The 21130-nt window shown below is 41.7% G+C and overlaps 1 protein-coding gene across 1 annotated transcript; it reads left to right on the plus strand.

Moving 5' to 3' along the window:
• The first annotated feature begins 9235 nt into the window (after nucleotides 1–9235).
• LOC139402745 (nucleoside diphosphate kinase 6-like) lies at nucleotides 9236–20443 on the plus strand. The gene is made up of 6 exons (XM_071146663.1): nucleotides 9236–9262; nucleotides 9786–9880; nucleotides 12697–12799; nucleotides 16948–16987; nucleotides 17872–18032; nucleotides 19104–20443. The coding sequence occupies exons 2-6, from the start codon at nucleotides 9788–9790 to the stop codon at nucleotides 19253–19255; spliced, it is 549 nt and encodes a 182-aa protein (XP_071002764.1). The 5' UTR covers nucleotides 9236–9262; nucleotides 9786–9787; the 3' UTR covers nucleotides 19256–20443.
• Nucleotides 20444–21130: the final 687 nt, after the last annotated feature.

Consider the following 21130-nt stretch of genomic DNA (forward strand, 5'->3'; position numbering starts at 1 on the left):
ACAAGATGATACAGGATCAGAGAGAGAGAACAAGATGATACAGGATCAGAGAGAGAGAACAAGATGATACAGGATCAGAGAGAGAGAACAAAGATGATACAGGATCAGAGAGAAAGAGAGAACAAGATGATACAGGATCAGAGAGAGAGAACAAGATGATACAGGATCAGAGAGAGAGAACAAAGATGATACAGGATCAGAGAGAGTGAGAACAAAGATGATACAGGATCAGAGAGAGAGAGAACAAGATGATACAGGATCAGAGAGGGAGAACAAGATGATACAGGATCAGAGAGGGAGAACAAGATGATACAGGATCAGAGAGAGAGAACAAATATGATACAGGATCAGAGAGAGAGAGAGAACAAGATGATACAGGATCAGAGAGAGAACAAATATGATACAGGATCAGAGAGAGATAGAGAGAACAAGATGATACAGGATCAGAGAGAGAGAACAAAGATGATACAGGATCAGAGAGAGAGAACAAAGATGATACAGGATCAGAGAGAGAGAACAAGATGATACAGGATCAGAGAGGGAGAACAAGATGATACAGGATCAGAGAGAGAGAACAAATATGATACAGGATCAGAGAGAGAGAGAGAACAAGATGATACAGGATCAGAGAGAGAACAAAGATGATACAGGATCAGAGAGAGATAGAGAGAACAAGATGATACAGGATCAGAGAGAGAAAACAAAGATGATACAGGATCAGAGAGAGAGAACAAATATGATACAGGATCAGAGAGAGAGAGAGAACAAGATGATACAGGATCAGAGAGAGAACAAAGATTATACAGGATCAGAGAGAGATAGAGAGAACAAGATGATACAGGATCAGAGAGAGAGAACAAAGATGATACAGGATCAGAGAGAGAGAACAAAGATGATACAGGATCAGAGAGAGAATAAAGATGATGCAGGATCAGAGAGAGAACAAAGATGATACAGGATCAGAGAGAGAGAACAAAGATGATACAGGATCAGAGAGAGAGAACAAGATGATACAGGATCAGAGAGGGAGAACAAGATGATACAGGATCAGAGAGAGAGAACAAATATGATACAGGATCAGAGAGATAGAGAGAACAAGATGATACAGGATCAGAGAGAGAACAAAGATGATACAGGATCAGAGAGAGATAGAGAGAACAAGATGATACAGGATCAGAGAGAGAAAACAAAGATGATACAGGATCAGAGAGGGAGAACAAGATGATACAGGATCAGAGAGAGAGAACAAATATGATACAGGATCAGAGAGAGAGAGAGAACAAGATGATACAGGATCAGAGAGAGAACAAAGATTATACAGGATCAGAGAGAGATAGAGAGAACAAGATGATACAGGATCAGAGAGAGAGAACAAAGATGATACAGGATCAGAGAGAGAGAACAAAGATGATACAGGATCAGAGAGAGAGAACAAAGATGATACAAGATCAGGGAGAGAGAGAGAACAAGATGATACAGGATCAGAGAGAGAGAGAACAAGATGATACAGGATCAGAGAGAGAATAAAGATGATACAGGATCAGAGAGAGAACAAAGATGATACAGGATCAGAGAGAGAGAACAAAGATTATTCAGGATCAGAGAGAGAACAAAGAGGATACAGGATCAGAGAGAGAACAAAGATGATGCAGGATCAGAGAGAGAGAGACAACAAGATGATACAGGATCAGAGAGAGAACAAAGATGATACAGGATCAGAGAGAGAGAACAAGATGATACAGGATCAGAGAGAGAGAGAGAGAACAAGATGATACAGGATCAGAGAGAGAATAAAGATGATACAGGATCAGAGAGAGAGAGAGAGAGAGAACAAGACGATACAGGATCAGAGAGAGAACAAAGCTGATACAGGATCAGATGCCAACCAGACATGTTTTTAAGGCCGCTACACACTTCACGCAAACTACGCAAATGCAGCGATGGAGTGTCATTTTCACACGTAGTTCTGCGTATCCGTTAGCATGGAGCGTGCTGATCAGAGCTGTGTCTGGGGTTTTGAAACATGATTGTGTTCTGTCTCTCCACATTATGGTTGATGGGGCTACAACGGCTATCTGTCTCTCTGAGGCAGTCAGCCAGCCAGTCAGTCAGAAAGTGAGTCAGCCTGTCAGCCAGTGAGTCAGTCAGCCAGTGAGTCAGTCAGCCAGTCAGTCAGTCAGCCTGTCAGCCTGTCAGCCAGTGACGGAGTCAGTCAGCCAGCCAGTCAGCCTGTCAGCCTGTCAGCCAGTGAGTCAGTCAGCCAGTCAGTCAGTCAGCCTGTCAGCCTGTCAGCCAGTGACGGAGTCAGTCAGCCAGCCAATCAGCCTGTCAGCCTGTCAGCCAGTGAGTCAGTCAGTCAGCCAGCCAGTCAGCCTGTCAGCCTGTCAGCCAGTGAGTCAGTCAGCCAGTCAGTCAGTCAGCCTGTCAGCCTGTCAGCCAGTGACGGAGTCAGTCAGCCAGCCAATCAGCCTGTCAGCCTGTCAGCCAGTGAGTCAGTCAGTCAGCCAGCCAGTCAGCCTGTCAGCCTGTCAGCCAGTGAGTCAGTCAGCCAGTCAGCCAGTCAGCCAGTGAGAGAGTCAGTCAGGGAGTCAGCCAGTCAGCCAGCCACCAGTCAGTCAGCCAGCCAACCAGCCAGTCAGTCAGTCAGTGAGGTAGTCAGTGAGGTAACCAGTCAGCCAGCCAGCCAGCCAGCCAGTCAGTCAGTTTCCCAGCCTTGTGTTCATCTCTATTATATATTATGACCAATTATCAGTGATTTACTGTGAAGCCCTTAGTATTAATGGATGAGTAAGCATTTAGCTTCATGGAGTGGTGTGATGCGCTGTAGCATTTAGCTTCATGGAGTGGTGTGATGCGCTGTAGCATTTAGCTTTATATAGTGGTGTGATGCGCTGTAGCATTGAGCTTTATACAGTGGTGTGATTCGCTGTAGCATTTAGCTTCATAGACTGGTGTGATGTGCTGTAGCATTTAGCTTCATAGACTGGTGTGATGCGCTGTAGCATTTAGCTTTATGGAGTGGTGTCATGTGCTGTAGCATTTAGCTTCACAGAGTGGTGTGATGCGCTGTAGCATTTATAGTGATAAGTGATGTTTTTAATCATCATTTACATTGTGCCGCCCTCTTCATTGACCTGTCAAAGGCTTTCGATACTGTTGATCACTCACTGCTAATTCAGAGTTTTTCCTCAATTGGCCTAAATCAGGCTGCATGCAACTGGTTTAAACATGACTTGACACACAGATAGAACTCAATGTGTATCTACTGATGGTCTTTACATCAGGTTCCCTGGATATAACGAAAGGTGTCCCGCAAGGATCGATTTTGGGTCCTGTACTTTTTACATGAACAGTATCGAAAATTGTATCCTGCACGTGTATGCTATTGCCCCCCACGGTTGACCCTTTCTCTATCTGAACTACAGTCTGCCTTCGTTGTATTATGATTCTGTTGTGTATGCTATTGCCCCCCATGGTTGACCCTTTCTCTATCTGAACTACAGTCTGTCTTCGTTGGAAAAACTTTATTGACCTGAAATTAGTATTGAATGCAGGTCAAACTAAGTACATGTTGTTGTCTAGAGACGCATAAATATAACTCTGATTAATTAAGCATGTGTACTTTGGATGGTGTTCATATTGAACATGTCCGTGCTTACACATATCTGGAAAGATGAAAGCTGTCTTTTTTAAAAAGCATATTGATGAGTTAGTTAAGAAGAAGCTGAGAATAACAATGGGCTTCTTGTTTAGAAAACAGGTCCTGGCTCTCGCTACATAGCAGAAAGCAGGTTATTCAGTCGACGTTCCTATCGGTCATAGACTACGGGCGACATCATCTACATGAACTCAGCTGCCACTTTCCATGTTGTCTGTTGTCTGTAGCTTGTGAGGTGTGGAAACACTTTGTTGCTTTTATGAATTTTGTCCTGTCCCTGTAAAAAATAAAATAAAACTCAAACTCATTAAAGCCATTAGATGTAGTTTATCATAACTCACGGCACTTTATTGTGGGTGAAAATGTTTTGTACTCATCACTGCATTCTCTACCAGAAAGTTGATTGGTCCTCTGTGATGTCATCACTGCATTCTCTACCAGAAAGTTGGTTGGTCCTCTGTGATGTCATCACTGCATTCTCTACCAGAAAGTTGTTTGGTCCTCTGTGATGTCATCACTGCATTCTCTACCAGAAAGTTGGTTGGTCCTCTGTGATGTCATCACTGCATTCTCTACCAGAAAGTTGGTTGGTCCTCTGTGATGTCATCACTGCATTCTCTACCAGAAAGTTGTTTGGTCCTCTGTGATGTCATCACTGCATTCTCTACCAGAAAGTTGGTTGGTCCTCTGTGATGTCAACGAAAGTTGATACATTGCTACGTTTTCATTTATAAAGCCCTTTTACAAAAAAGTCCCACTGTACCAAACATCATTACTAAACTTGAGACATACTAGTTACCACAACCGGTCTCAGGGATGGGTACCTCTAGTCTCTACTGAGTTATGTAAATAAGCTTTTGGTTTCTTGCACGTTATTTGTGGAACAATCTTTTTTAAATTTTTTTATTCTTACATTTGATGTTCTGGTGCCTTTAGGGCAATTCCGAAAGCTGATTGAGTGGTGTGATGCGCTGTGGTATTTAGCTTATTAGAATAAGTGTGATGTGCTGGAACTTAAGCATTTAGTTCACCCCCCCTCTCCTCTCACCCCTCCCACCACCCTCTCCTCTCACCACCACCACTACCCCTCTTCTCTCTCTCCCCTCCTCTTCTCCCTCCCCCTCTCTTTTTCCCCCCCTCTCCTCCCTCCCTCCCCCTCTCTTTCTCCCCCCCTCTCACCCATCTCTTCTCCCTCCCCCTCTCTTCTCCCCCCTCTCTTTCTCCCTCCCCCTCTCTTTCTCCCTCCCCACTCTCTCTCTCCCACCCTCTCCCTTCCCCTCTTCAGAGGAGGTAACAGCTGTGGTGTCACATGGCTGTGGCAGGTGGGACAAAATCTGTGGGCCACCAAACTCCCCTCCTCACCTCTACTTCCATTTTTATTTGTCTCTCAATTCAAATAAATGAAAAGGGATTTATTGACATGGGAAACATATGTGTACATTGCCAAAGCAAAGGAAATGGACAATAAACAAAATTGACGTAAACAATCAAGCATGAACAGTAACCATCCACAGGAATAGAGACATTTCAAATGTCATATTATGACTTTTGACAGTGTTGTAACGATGTGTACAAAAGGGAAAATAAATCAACATAAATATGGGTTGTATTTACAATGGTGTTTGTTCTTCACTGGTTGCCCTTTTCTTGTGCCAACAGGTCACAAGTCTTGCTGCTGTGATGGCACACTGTAGAGTTTTTTGTGGGTCTGTGTAATCTGAGGGAAATATGTCTCTCTAATATGGTCATACATTGGGCAGGAGGTTAGGAAGGGCAGCTGTTTCCACCTACTTTTGTGGGCAGTGTGCACATAGCCTGTCTTCTCTTGAGAGCCAGGTTTGCCTACGGTGGCCCCTCTCTCTCTCTCTGAGAGAGCAAGGCTACGCTCACTAAGTCTGTACATAGTCAAAGCTTTCCTTAATAAGTTTGGGTCAGTCACAGTGGTCAGGTATTCTGCCACTGTGCACTCTTTGTTCAGGGCCAAATAGCATTCCAGTTCTCTCTCTCTTCCTCCCCCACCTCTCTCTCTCTCTCTTTCCCCCCCCCCCCCCCTCTGTATTTTCCCCTGAATGTCATCCTTCTTTTCTGGGTGTGACATCCCTCCCTGTGGGAATGTGTTGCCAGGTGTTCAGAGCTGTCATGGCCAGTTTTTCACATTGACAGGATTCCAAAGGCAAAGATCTGTCATCGACACTGAGTGTACAAAACATTAGGAACACCTGCTCTTTCCATGACATAAACTGACCAATGTGGATTCAGGTGAAAGATAATTCACTTCAATCAGTGTAGATGAAGGGGAGGAGACAAGTTAAATAAGAATGGCTAAGCCTTGAGACAATTGAAACATGGATTGTGTACAGTATGTGTGCTATTCAGAGGGTGACAAAAGATATAAGTGTGTCCAGGTGTGTCTAGAACTGCAGCCCAACTCAATTTTAGGAGTGTTCTTAATGTTTTGTACACTCAGTGTCTGTCACTCAATTTGAAGTGTTCTTAATGTTTTGTTCACTCAGTGTCTGTCACTCAATTTTAGGAAAGTGTTCTTAATTTTTTGTACACTCAGTGTCTGTCACTCAATTTGAAGTGTTCTTAATGTTTTGTACACTCAGTGTCTGTCACTCAATTTGAAGTGTTCTTAATGTTTTGTACACTCAGTGTCTGTCACTCAATTTTAGGAAAGTGTTCTTAATATTTTGTACACTCAGTGTCTGTCACTCAATTTTAGGAAAGTGTTCTTAATGTTTTGTACACTCAGTGTCTGTCACTTAATTTGAAGTGTTCTTAATGTTTTGTACACTCAGTGTCTGTCACTCAATTTTAGGAAAGTGTTCTTAATGTTTTGTACACTCAGTGTCTATCACTCAATTTGAAGTGTTCTTAATGTTTTGTACACTCAGTGTCTGTCACTCAATTTTAGGAAAGTGTTCTTAATGTTTTGTACACTCAGTGTCTGTCACTCAATTTTAGGAAAGTGTTCTTAATGTTTTGTACACTCAGTGTCTGTCACTCAATTTTAGGAAAGTGTTCTTAATGTTTTGTACGCTCAGTGTCTGTCACTCAATTTTAGGAAAGTGTTCTTAATATTTTGTACACTCAGTGTCTGTCACTCAATTTTAGGAAAGTGTTCTTAATGTTTTGTACACTCAGTGTCTGTTCCCTCCATCCTCATTGTTACCATTCCATTGTAACTCCCAATGTTTGACTGTCCTTTATTATACCAACAGAAATGAGTCATTTTCTTGCAGAAATATTTTGGGTGATTACATAAAACATCTCCAAATCAAACCAGCCTGGTTTAGATGACAACACTTGAGTGAGACTCAAGTCAAGTTTATTTGTCATACGCACAGGGTACATACAGTACAATGAAATGCTTAAAGAGCATGTTTGATGGACTGTGGATACCATGGCTGTAAATGGAACAAGCTGTTGGACTTGTCATCATGCCTATGTTTATCTGTCAACACACAGTGCACAGAACAGTGATAAACGAACTAGCTGTAGATGTTGATGTTTTTTTTTGTGTGGGTACAAAGCCAGCCACACAGAACAGTGATAAATGAACTAGCCTAGATGTTGATGTTTTTTTTGTGTGTGGGTACAAAGCCAGCCACACAGAACAGTGATAAATGAACTAGCCTAGATGTTGATGTTTTTTTTGTGTGTGGGTACAAAGCCAGCCACACAGAACAGTGATAAATGAACTAGCCTAGATGTTGATGTTTTTTTGTGTGTGGGTACAAAGCCAGCCACACAGAACAGTGATAAATGAACTAGCCTAGATGTTGATGTTTTTTTGTGTGTGGGTACAAAGCCAGCCACACAGAACAGTGATAAATGAACTAGCCTAGATGTTGATGTTTTTTTTGTGTGTGGGTACAAAGCCAGCCACACAGAACAGTGATAAATGAACTAGCCTAGATGTTGATGTTTTTTTGTGTGTGGGTACAAAGCCAGCCACACAGAACAGTGATAAATGAACTAGCCTAGATGTTGATGTTTTTTTGTGTGTGGGTACAAAGCCAGCCACACAGAACAGTGATAAATGAACTAGCCTAGATGTTGATGTTTTTTTGTGTGTGGGTACAAAGCCAGCCACACAGAACAGTGATAAACGAACTAGCTGTAGATGTTGATGTTTTTTTTTGTGTGGGTACAAAGCCAGCCACACAGAACAGTGATAAATGAACTAGCCTAGATGTTGATGTTTTTTTGTGTGTGGGTACAAAGCCAGCCACACAGAACAGTGATAAACGAACTAGCTGTAGATGTTGATGTTTTTTTTTGTGTGGGTACAAAGCCAGCCACACAGAACAGTGATAAATGAACTAGCTGTAGATGTTGATGTTTTTTTGTGTGTGGGTACAAAGCCAGCCACACAGAACAGTGATAAATGAACTAGCCTAGATGTTGATGTTTTTTTGTGTGTGGGTACAAAGCCAGCCACACAGAACAGTGATAAATGAACTAGCCTAGATGTTGATGTTTTTTTTGTGTGTGGGTACAAAGCCAGCCACACAGATGTTATCAGTGATTGTGCCACAAAGGGAAAGGGGTTTCATCGTTCATATTTGAAGTGCATAGGCATTACAAAAATGAATTTGTCAAATTGAACACCAGTGTATTTACACAAGACATATGACCATTATTTTATTGAGTAGTTTCATATTACCGTCCCCCATGGGCAGGTTCATACCTAAAACATTCTCCATTCAGGCTGCAAAGATGCAGATTTCTTTTTTAATAAAGGGATACTTTGGGATTTTGTTAACGAAGCCCTTTATCTACTTCCCCAGAGTCAGATTAACTCACGGATACCATTTTATGTCTCTGCATTCAGTACGAAGGAAGTCAAAGGTAGTTTCGCAAGCCAAATGCTAACTAGCTTTAGTGCAATGATTGGAAGTCTATGGTATCTACTAGCATGCTAGCAGTTAACATAGACTTAGTGTCACTGTGCTAATGCTAGTTAGCAACGTCCTTCAAAACTGCACACAGAGATATAAACATGGTATCCACGAGTACATTTGACTCTGGGAAACTAGTTATATAAAGGGCTTCATTGCCAAAATCTTAAAGTATCCCTTTAACTTGATTTAATGGTGAGAAGGGAGGGGGAGGACAATATGAGTACTTTATTTATGAAATCATTTTCCACCACCATGCTAGAGTGGATCCTTGGAATGCTATTCCCGGATGTTGCATATTGAGTTCAGCTAATCTGTTGACTGAACATAGGTGCAACATCAGGAAGTAGTATTAGTCACTCTAGAAAATGGTAGAAAATGTTGTTTCTTATAGAAAGTACACATATTTCCCATGTTCTTTTCCAATGCCATTTCTCCATAAAATCGAGTTAAGGGAGAAATTGACAGCTTTGCAGCCGGGATGGAAAATGTTTTATGTACGAACCGGTACACCGATCCACGGGTGTTCAGCCGGCTGCATGCAGTCCCGTTAAGATGAAGGTAAAATGAAACGACTCAATATCGCCATCTGACGACCTTTGGGCTACGGTATAATGTGTCAAATACGCGGAACATTAAACACGTGGAACCTAAAATTGGGGTTGAGAAGTTTGGGGACTCTTTAAGAGCGGATCAGGTAGGAGAAAGTGCAGAAAATTGTAATGAATGTTAATATGCAATTAAGATTCAAAGCTAATTTTTTACTTCCCCAAAACGTATGTTATTGTCGATATATAATTATTACTTTGATATGGTGAATAACAACGGTAACTAACGCAAGTTACATTTACCAAAAATGGTGGCGCCCATATAAATAACACTGCAAACATTACATTATCTAGCTACTAATAAACACACGTTTGTACCTTCAGATCTTTTACTTTCTTGCTAAATGTAGACTGTCAAGGTAACTGGAGTGGCCTGCTATTTCCAATGCACCTGTTAGTTTTCTAATACGAGCTAAGTTAGCTATCTAACGTTAATGACAGTAACGTTACATTATTCTGCGCAGTGCAATTTGTTTCCGTATTCTGCAATGTTGTCCAGCTAAATTGAATCTGAATGATAGCTGGTACTGTTGTGCAAACGGGGGACGTGTGTTCTTTGCGTACCACGACAATTTAGTTGTTTACCTTTTTCTTCTTTGACATTTTTTCCAGGCATGTTAATAACCACACGTCGCTGTGCGAAAGCACTGCAGCTCACCCTCGCAGTGATCAAGCCGGATGCAATGGCGCATCCTGTCATCTTGGAGGTCAGTGAGAGCCAATGGCTTTTGCGTTTGTTTAATGGAATCTGTGATTGTAAATACTGGCTACATTATACTGTAGGCTATAGACACACACACATACATTAGGCTATTCAGATAACATTTTGAAATCATGTGTTTTTTTGGACTAAATTACAATGATCCACATCACATATCAGCCATTTCAGATTAGCTACTGTTTGAAAACACATATTGCACAGATAAAAGGGGGAATAAAGGGGATAAATAAAGGGGAGTTACCAGTATGATAGTATCTTAGGGTTAGTTACCAGTATGATAGGGTTAGTTACCAGTATGATAGTATCTTAGTGTTAGTTACCAGTATGATAGTATGTTGTGGTTAGTTACCAGTATGATAGTATCTTAAGGTTAGTTACCAGTGTGATAGTATCTTAGGGTTAGTTACCAGTATGATAGTATCTTAGGGTTAGTTACCAGTATGATAGTATCTTAGGGTTAGTTACCAGTGTGATAGTATCTTGTAGTTAGTTACCAGTGTGATAGTATGATAGTATCTTGTAGTTAGTTACCAGTGTGATAGTATCTTGTGGTTAGTTACCGGTATGATAGTATCTTGTGGTTAGTTACCGGTATGATAGTATCTTGTGGTTAGTTACCAGTGTGATAGTATCTTGTAGTTAGTTACCAGTGTGATAGTATCTTGTGGTTAGTTACCGGTATGATAGTATCTTAGGGTTAGTTACCAGTGTGATAGTATATTGTAGTTAGTTATCAGTGTGATAGTATGATAGTATCTTGTAGTTAGTTACCAGTGTGATAGTATCTTGTGGTTAGTTACCGGTATGATAGTATCTTGTGGTTAGTTACCGGTATGATAGTATCTTGTGGTTAGTTACCGGTATGATAGTATCTTGTGGTTAGTTACCAGTGTGATAGTATCTTGTAGTTAGTTACCAGTGTGATAGTATCTTGTAGTTAGTTACCAGTGTGATAGTATCTTATAGTTAGTTACCAGTGTGATAGTATCTTGTAGTTAGTTACCGGTGTGATAGTATCTTGTAGTTAGTTACCAGTGTGATAGTATGTTGTGGTTAGTTACCAGTGTGATAGTATCTTGTGGTTAGTTACCAGTGTGATAGTATCTTGTGGTTAGTTACCGGTGTGATAGTATCTTGTAGTTAGTTACCGGTGTGATAGTATCTTGTAGTTAGTTACCAGTGTGATAGTATGTTGTGGTTAGTTACTGGTGTGATAGTATCTAGGTAGTTAGTTACCAGTGTGATAGTATGATAGTATCTTGTGGTTAGTTACCGGTATGATAGTATCTTGTGGTTAGTTACCGGTATGATAGTATCTTGTGGTTAGTTACCAGTGTGATAGTATCTTGTAGTTAGTTACCAGTGTGATAGTATCTTGTAGTTAGTTACCAGTGTGATAGTATCTTGTAGTTAGTTACCAGTGTGATAGTATCTTGTAGTTAGTTACCGGTGTGATAGTATCTTGTAGTTAGTTACCAGTGTGATAGTATGTTGTGGTTAGTTACCAGTGTGATAGTATCTTGTGGTTAGTTACCAGTGTGATAGTATCTTGTGGTTAGTTACCGGTGTGATAGTATCTTGTAGTTAGTTACCGGTGTGATAGTATCTTGTAGTTAGTTACCAGTGTGATAGTATGTTGTGGTTAGTTACTGGTGTGATAGTATCTAGGTAGTTAGTTACCAGTGTGATAATATCTTTGCCTATTGTAAACACTTGATAATTTTAGGAGTTGATCACATCAGATTTCAAAACATTGATTTATGAAGTCATTTTCAATGGTCCATAGCAAACACCAATTTCAGCTGCATCTTCAATGAAATGTTATCATCCACACAATTGGAGAGTGGACAGAGCTTATTGGCATGTTCTAATTGTGCACATAGGATTATAAATGAACTGAATGAGAGGCAACAAGCAGTTATTTAGACTTCTCTGTTCTTTTCTGATTTAATTACGTTGCCCACTGGCTCAAAGAAAGGAGAGGGAAAAATGCAATGATCATCAAAGATTCAATTTAATGCACTGTTCTATTTAAATACTTTGGTTCCTTTAAAGCTGATTGTCTGTCTGTCTCCCTTTATCTGCACAGGAGGGCAGTTTGAGGGGGGCGGGATTTCTAAGATGTAATAAAAGCCATCAATATTTGGGCTGTTGACATTTTTTCAGACTTCCAACATTTTAAATGGTGTAAATAAGATTTATGACTGAGAACTCAGACAATGGTGATGATATCCACTGGAGTCCCACATTGTAGGTGAAAGTCTAGTATTTAGATGAGAGTAGTACTGTGTAATCTATTTAGTATCTGGATGAGAAGTAACGCCTCTCTCCCTTCCAGGCCCTTCACCAGATAATCTTAGAGAACAGGAAGTAATATAAACTTCTCTACCTTCCAGGCCCTTCACCAGATAATCTTAGAGAACAGGAAGTAATATAAACTTCTCTACCTTCCAGGCCCTTCACCAGAGAATCCTAGAGAACAGGAAGTAATATAAACTTCCCTACCTTCCAGACCCTTCACCAGATAATCCTAGAGAACAGGAAGTAATATAAACTTCTCTACCTTCCAGACCCTTCACCAGATAATCATAGAGAACAGGAAGTAATATAAACTTCTCTACCTTCCAGGCCCTTCACCAGATAATCATAGAGAACAGGAAGTAATATAAACTTCTCTACCTTCCAGACCCTTCACCAGATAATCATAGAGAACAGGAAGTAATATAAACTTCTCTACCTTCCAGGCCCTTTACCAGATAATCCTAGAGAACAGGAAGTAATATAAACTTCTCTACCTTCCAGGCCCTTCACCAGAGAATCCTAGAGAACAACTTCATCATTGTCAGGTCCAAAGACCTGGTGTGGAGGAGACAGGACTCTGAGAAGTTCTACTCTGAACATGCAGGTAAGGTTCTAGATGGTTCTACCGTCAAATTAGAACGTATCTTTATGGGTTCTATTTGGAACATGCAGGTACATTTTATAAGCTAGATATGGTTCTACCATAGAAAACATATAAGCTTTATATGTATTGTAATGAAACAGGCAGGGAGAGTGAGCTCGTCTGTGGTGATATTCCTGACACCAGTGTAATGAAACAGGCAGGGAGAGTGAGCTCGTCCGTGGTGATATTCCTGACACCAGTGTAATGAAACAGGCAGGGAGAGTGAGCTCGTCTGTGGTGATATTCCTGACACCAGTGTAATGAAACAGGCAGGGAGAGTGAGCTCGTCTGTGGTGATATTCCTGACACCAGTGTAATGAAACAGGCAGGGAGAGTGAGCTCGTTCGTGGTGATATTCCTGACACCAGTGTAATGAAACAGGCAGGGAGAGTGAGCTCGTCTGTGGTGATATTCCTGACACCAGTGTAATGAAACAGGCAGGGAGAGTGAGCTCGTCTGTGGTGATATTCCTGACACCAGTGTAATGAAACAGGCAGGGAGAGTGAGCTAGTCTGTGGTGATATTCCTGACACCAGTGTAATGAAACAGGTAGGGAGAGTGAGCTCGTCTGTGGTGATATTCCTGACACCAGTGTAATGAAACAGGCAGGGAGAGTGAGCTCGTTCGTGGTGATATTCCTGACACCAGTGTAATGAAACAGGCAGGGAGAGTGAGCTCGTCTGTGGTGATATTCCTGACACCAGTGTAATGAAACAGGCAGGGAGAGTGAGCTCGTCTGTGGTGATATTCCTGACACCAGTGTAATGAAACAGGCAGGGAGAGTGAGCTCGTCTGTGGTGATATTCCTGACACCAGTGTAATGAAACAGGCAGGGAGAGTGAGCTCGTCTGTGGTGATATTCCTGACACCAGTGTAATGAAACAGGCAGGGAGTCCCTTCTGGCCCGTAGCTCTGCGCTCCATCGACTGTGCCACAAAAAGCTTGTGTGGCAGAGTCAATATCCGGAGTTGTGAACACATGGTCGCCACAGTATTCTCTATGGGTTTTCTTCTGAGCACGCAGCTGAAGGTTAAGCCAACCGTCAAAGGCTTAAGCTAAACCGAAGGAATGCTATTGGACACCGTCTGGTAATAAAATGTCCTGTCCCGTTGTAGCCGCTACAATCACAACAAACTTAAAAATGTCCGACAGACCCATGTTTATTATGTGGAGTCTGCTAGAAATTAATTGTCCATTTTCCTGCTTGAACAACTTTTAACTGTGACAAGCTTTTTAAGGCACAGCTTCAACTACAGCTTTAAAAGCACAATTAGTTTTTATTTCCCCTTTATTTAACCAGGTAGGCCAGTTTAGAACAAGTTATCATTTACAACTGCGACCTCTGGCCAAGATAAGGCAAAGCAGTGCGACACAAACAACAACAACAACAGAGTTACACATGGAATAAACAAAACAAACATACAGTCAATAACACAATAGGAAAAAGTCTATATACAGTGTGTGCAAATGAGGTAAGATAAGGGAGGTAAGGCAAAAAATAGGAGTTGGTCCTCCTTTGCTGCTACAACAGCCTCCTCACTTCTGGGAAGGCTTTCCACTAGATGTTGGAACATTGCTGCAGGGACTTGCTTCGGTTCAGCCACAAGAGTATTAGTGAGGTCGGTGCACTGATGTTGTGGGTGATTAGGTCTGGCTCGCAGTCGGCGTTTCAATTCATCCCATAGGTGTTTGATGCGGTTGAGGTCAGGGCTCTGTGCAGGCCAGTCAAGTTCTTCCACACCGATTTTTGACAAACCATTTCTGTATGGTCCTCGTCTTGTGCAAGGGGGCATTGTCATACTGAAACAGGAAAGGGCTTTCCCCAAACTGTTGTCACAAAGTTGGAAGAACAGAATCGTCTAGAATGTTATTGTATGCTGTAGCGTGGTTCGTTCTGCGTTGTGTACTTTTAATTAGGACGCTGCCACAACTGGAGGTCTGCTGGTTGAATTATTTTTATTTGCCCTGCACACGAAGAGACAACACACGTTATGTTAACCCTTGGCACAGTCCTAGCTCTCTGGCACCTGCGCAAGCACATGGACACTCACTCAAACACTGTCCCAAGTACTCACAAGTTACAATAGATACCCTAGTTAGCGAGCTTGGTGAAACTTGTTAACATACATCTTTATATTGTCCACATTGTAACAAACTTATGGTAGCATAACAGCACATTGTGTAACATTACCACAATTTTATATTGAACAATTGGAGCCAATGACAACATACCTTGCTAGCTGAAGGTCAGGCAAAGGAGAACAATAAGGGGGTACGGAAATACAGATAACTCGTGATGGACCATACCAACGTTGCTTCCAGAGGCAGTTTTGAACTCAGTAGTGAGTGTTGCAACCGTGGACAGACGATTTTTACGAGCTACTCGCTTCAGCACTAGGCGGTCCCGCTCTGTGAGCTTGTGTGGCCTACCACTTCGCGGCTGAGCCGTTGTTGCTCCTAGACGGTTCCACTTCAAAATAGCAGCACTTACTGTTGACCGGGGGAAGCTCTAGCAGGGCAGAAATGTGATAAACTGACTTGTTGGAAAGGTGGCATCCTATGACGGTGCCACGTTGATAGTCACTGAGTTCTTCAGTTCTTCCATTCTATGGCCAATGTTTGGCTATGGAGATTGCATGGCGGTGTGCTTGATTTTATACACCTGTCAGCAGTGGGTGTGGCAAAGAGTCAAAACTCGGAATGATTCATCCAGCTCTCTTTGGTCTAAATAAGGTTTAATTTTTTTATTTTTATTTTAAATACATTTTGCTAACATTTATAAAAACCTGTTTTTCTTTATGTGGTATTGTGTGTAGATGGATTGAGATTTTGTAAAAAAACAAAAAAAATCCATGTTCTAATAAGGCTGTAACATAATGTGGAAAAAGTCAAGGGGTCTAAATACTTTCTGAATGCACTGTGTATGTATATATATATATATATTGATTATCTTGATCAGATGTTTACTTAGTTTTTTCCCTCATGTTATAGAATCTAGCAAATGCCTTTATTGCAATAATAATCCATTTAACTATTTTATTTATTTATTTATTTATTATTTATTTTTTATCCAAAGGGAGTTAAGTCATTTTTAAAATTTGACCTTTATTTAAGTCAGTTAAGAACAAATTCTTATTTTCAATGACGGCCTAGGAACAGTGGGTTAACGGCCTTGTTCAGGGGCAGAACGACAGATTTGTACCTTGTCAGCTCGGGTACTTGGATCTTGCAACCTTCCGGTTACTAACCACTAGGCTACCTGCTGCCCCAAATGCAAGCATACATGTTTCCATGGGGACAAGCGCCATGCTCTACCAACTAACAACCACCACATAGAACCACCTCATACCGCCTCGTATCACCACATAGAAGCACCTCATACCGCCTCGTATCACCACATAGAAGTACCTCGTATCGCCAAATAGAACCACCACGTACCACCACATAGAACCACCTCATACCGCCTCATATCACCACATAGAAGTACCTCGTATCGCCAAATAGAACCACCACGTACCACCACATAGAACCACCTCATACCGCCTCATATCACCACATAGAAGTACCTTGTATCGCCAAATAGAACCACCACGTACCACCACACATATTACCACATAAAACCACTTCATAAAACTTCCTCATATCATCACATAGAACCACCTCATATCATCACATAGAACCGCCACGTAACACCACATAGAACCACCACGTATCACCACATAGAACCGCCACGTATCACCACATAGAACCACCTCGTATCACCACATAGAACCACCTCGTATCACCACATAGAACCACCAAGTATCACCACATAGAACCGCCACGTATCACCACATAGAACCGCCACGTATCACCACATAGAACCGCCACGTATCACCACATAGAACCGCCACGTATCACCACATAGAACCGCCTCGTATCACCACATAGAACCACCACGTATCACCACATAGAACCACCACGTATCACCACATAGAACCTCCTCGTATCACCACATAGAACCTCCTCATAGAACCACCACGTATCACCACATAGAACCGCCTCATATCGCCACGTAGAACCACCATATATCGTTGATGCGTCTTTGTGTGTTTTGTCTCATCTCTCAGGACGGTTCTTCTACCAAAGACTGGTTGAGTTCATGTCCAGGTAAGCTTCAAGTCATTTCTCCTCACACTTTAATGTAGCGAACATAACTTTTTAATGTGTGTGCCAAATGGCACCCTATTTGGACTAAAGTAGTGTACTATGTAGGGAATAGGATGCCGTTTGGGACGCACGCCTCTGACTCATATTCATTGTATAACTTCCCCTTTGATCAAATTGTATTGGTCACATATTTACCTTTGTCTCCCGCTGTGATGTGATGCAAGCGCTGTTGAATGTGAAGACAAAAGCATCTTGCCAACTAAACACAGTATGTCACTTCGACTCGATGGCGTATCTTCGTCCACTTCTGCTATTTTGTCCACTTATTGGACAAAAGAGTTGATCTGATTGGTCAACGGATCAATTAGTGGAAAGAGAATCAGAACTGGTCTGCCTGTGTAAACGCGGCCGTTGTCACATTCATACTGCTGAGATGCAATCACATGGAAACTCAAGTACTGGGGCCGGATTCACAAAGCCTTAAGGACACTTGGGTCGGCAGGTAGCCTAGTGGTCAGAGCGTTGGGCCAGTAACCGAAAGGTTGCCTGATCGAATCCCTGAGCTGACAAGGTAAAAATCTGTCGTTCTGCCCACTGTTCCTAGGCCATCATTGTAAAGTAGGATGAGTAGGATGTCTCTGAGTGGATCTGGTCTTTTTCCATCATACGGACATTTTAAGCAAACACTGCATTATGACCTGTAGTCCCAATTATATTTACAAAGCTAATATAATTTGAGGCCATCACTGGCTGGATATTTTAAAGATGATTCTCTTGTGCTGATGTATCCTACCTCACACAGATTAGGTGGAACTCTTTGTCAAAAGGCTGCCTAGTCTGAACCCCCCCCCCCCCCCCCCCCCCATTGCTCTGTTGTGATTCAGTGGTCCGATGCGGGCCTACGTCCTGGCTAGAGAGGACGCCATAACCCACTGGAGAGAACTGATGGGTCCTACCAAGGTGTTCAGGGCCCGCTATACCTCTCCCTTAACCATCAGAGCCCAGTACGGACTCACTGACACCAGGAATACCACACACGGCTCTGGTAAGTACCCCAGTGCTCTTGTGGGTCTGGTAAGGCCCCCAGGGCTCTTGTGGGTCTGGTAAGTGCCCCCAGGGCTCTTGTGGGTCTGGTAAGGCCCCCAGGGCTCTTGTGGGTCTGGTAAGGCCCCCAGGGCTCTTGTGCGTCTGGTAAGGCCCCCAGGGCTCTTGTGGGTCTGGTAAGGCCCCCAGGGCTCTTGTGGGTCTGGTAAGGCCCCCAGGGCTCTTGTGGGTCTGGTAAGGCCCCCAGTGCTCTTGTGGGTCTGGTATGGCCCCCAGGGCTCTTGTGGGTCTGAAATGGCTGCTTTTTTAATAATGCAGTAGTTTTGACCAGGGCTCAGGGTTTGGTGCTTTAAAAAAAATATTTATTGACTATCTATTTATTGATCTAGTTGAGTCCCATTGAAAAAAAAAAATCACAAGCCTCGCTGATCCACTTTTCAAGTAGCAGATCAATGGCATGAGTGTTTTTCCCCTGTCCTGGTATTATCTATACACATATGGCTTCATCCTCTCTACACCGAGCGCCGTTTTTCTAATAGAAGATTGTAGGATGTAGCTGTTGTTACGGAGTGTGTGTCCTGCCACGCTGAACAAAGAGAAACATTGATGATGTTCAGGGGAACAGCAGTGAACTGATCTGTAGATCAAGGGTCTCTGGCATGCACACACATACTTTCTTACGTACGTTTTCAGGACTTTTTGGGGAGTACACACACACACACAACAGTTATTTATAGCTGTCAGTCAAATAATCTAGGTATTAATTGTATGTGATAGCTATCAATATAGGTTTTGTATTAGACAACCATAATCATTTGAGTAAATCTCCTCTACTGATTTGCAGTCTACAATACTTAGGGGGCATCGCAGCCCATATACAACTTTATCTTCATATTTTGTCTGGTGCTGGTGGTTGAGACTCCTGACCATAAACTGTATGCCATAACTTTAATAACACCAATGTCATTTAAAGATTTAGTTGATTCTACTAACATGCCAAAGTAAATTTCCCAAGCTTGGGCTAATTAAAAGTCTTCTCATGAAGGAATTTTAAAATTCTTCCCGTTTCCAGATTCGGCGGAGTCGGCGCGGAGGGAGATCAGTTTCTTCTTCCCAGACTTCAGTCAGGAGACGTGGATGGAGAGAGAGGAGCTGAGGTTCAGGAAGGGACGCATGGAGTACAACCAGAAGAAACAGATACACACGTTACCAGTTCCCAGCTAACTGCTGATCTCAGTACACATTTAAACAAATACTTGACTGGACTAGGGGCCTGCATTCATAAAATATCTCAGTAAGAGTGTACAGTATATAACAGTACCAGTCAAAAGTTTGGACACACCTACTCAAGGGTTTTTATTTTTACTATTTTCTACATTGTAGAATAATAGTGAAGACATCAAAACTATGAAATAACACATAGTATCCCAAAAAAATGTGTTAAACAAATCAAAATATATTTTATATTTGAGAATTTTCAAAGTAACCACCCTTTTGCCTTGATGACAGCTTTGTACACGCTTGGCATTCTCTCAACCAGCTTCACCTGGAATGCTTTCCCATCAATCTTGAAGGAGTTCCCACATATGCTGAGCACTTGTTGGCTGCTTTTCCTCCACTCAATTCAACCATGATGGCCTGATTCACGCAGTCTCCTCAGAATAGTTGAGGTTGAGATGTGTCTGTTACTTGAACTCTGGGAAGCATTTATTTGGGTGGCAATTTCTGAGGCGTTAACTCTAATGAACTTATCCTCTGCAGCAGAAGTAACTCTGGGTCTTTCCTGTCCTGTGGCGGTCCTCATGAGAGACAGTTTCATCATAGCGCTTGATGGTTTTTGTGACTGCACTTGAAAAAACTTTAAAAGTTCTTGAAATTTTCCGGATTGACTGATCTTCATGTCTTAAAGTAATGATGGACTGTTGTTTCTCTTTGCTTATTTGATCTGTTCTTGCCTTAATATGAACTTGGTCTTTTACCAAATAGGGTTATCTCCTGTATACCACCCCTACCTTGTCACAACACAATTGATTGGCTCAAACTCATTAAGGAAAGAAATTCCACAGATGAACTTTTAACAAAGCACACGTGTTAATTGAAATGCATTCCAGGTGACTACCTCATGAAGCTGGTTGAGAGAATGTGAATGGGGGTGCAAAGCTGTCATCAAGGCAAAGGGTGGCTACTTTGAAGAATCTCATATAAAATATATTTTGGTTACTACATGATTCCATATGTGTTATTCATAGTTTTGTCGTCTTCACTATTATTCTACAATGTAGAAAATAGTAAATATAAAGATGTACTTTGACATTATGCACCAATATTCCAATCACAATTGTCTGCAGTTGATACTATGTAAATAATGCAACGTCTATGACATGACTTTAAAAAAGGAAATGAAACCACAAAGCACTCGCACGTCATCTGTTTTTATTGTCAGTACAAATGTACACTGTCCATATCGATAAACATCAACTAAAGAGCCAAAACGACCTGACAACCAACAAGCTCTGTTACTTTAGTGTACAAATAGACCGTATACTTACTGAGGCGGTTTGCCATCGAATAGAAAAACGCAATTGAAAACTGCTGTGTTTGTATGCTGTGACCTGTGACCCTCGTTTCCCCTTTTCAGATTCAATATGTATCGTTCAAACCAGGGAAATCCTAAGCCATTGCCAACTGCTTCCATTGTACATTTTTCCAATTTGAATTGGAGATGTGTTTAAATTTTAAAACATTTATTTTTTCTTTTATCAACCTATTCCTCCTTTTTTTTGACCAACGTCTAAAACTTTGTGAGAATTGTACAGAGGATCTCATGACGCTACTGTAGCTATCCAATAGATGAAGGGTATAAATGATCATACTCCGCAGATACATCTGTTTTCGAATCAAGCTCTCTTCATGTAGAGCTGATACTAGATGTGTAGTCACTTCAAATCATTCAGTCACTAGTTCGTACAGTCAACTCATAAAGTCACTCGTTCACCCCCCCCCAAAAAAGTGCCTCTTCAATTTAGAAGACATACTTTGTAGTCTACAGTTATTTTTTTTGTTTTATCCGTCAAGACAAAACAAACACTACCCAACGAG

Source organism: Oncorhynchus clarkii, unplaced genomic scaffold (assembly GCF_045791955.1).
Source record: "Oncorhynchus clarkii lewisi isolate Uvic-CL-2024 unplaced genomic scaffold, UVic_Ocla_1.0 unplaced_contig_13315_pilon_pilon, whole genome shotgun sequence".
In the NCBI taxonomy this organism is placed as follows: Eukaryota; Metazoa; Chordata; class Actinopteri; order Salmoniformes; family Salmonidae; genus Oncorhynchus; species Oncorhynchus clarkii.

Coding starts and splice junctions, on each gene's coding strand:
- LOC139402745 (XM_071146663.1), top strand. CDS start 9,788: ATGTTAATAACCACACGTCGCTGTGCGAAAGCACTGCAGCTCACCCTC. Junction 16,988..17,871: donor CTGGTTGAGTTCATGTCCAG/GTAAGCTTCAAG, acceptor GTTGTGATTCAG/TGGTCCGATGCGGGCCTACG. Junction 18,033..19,103: donor GAATACCACACACGGCTCTG/GTAAGTACCCCA, acceptor TCCCGTTTCCAG/ATTCGGCGGAGTCGGCGCGG.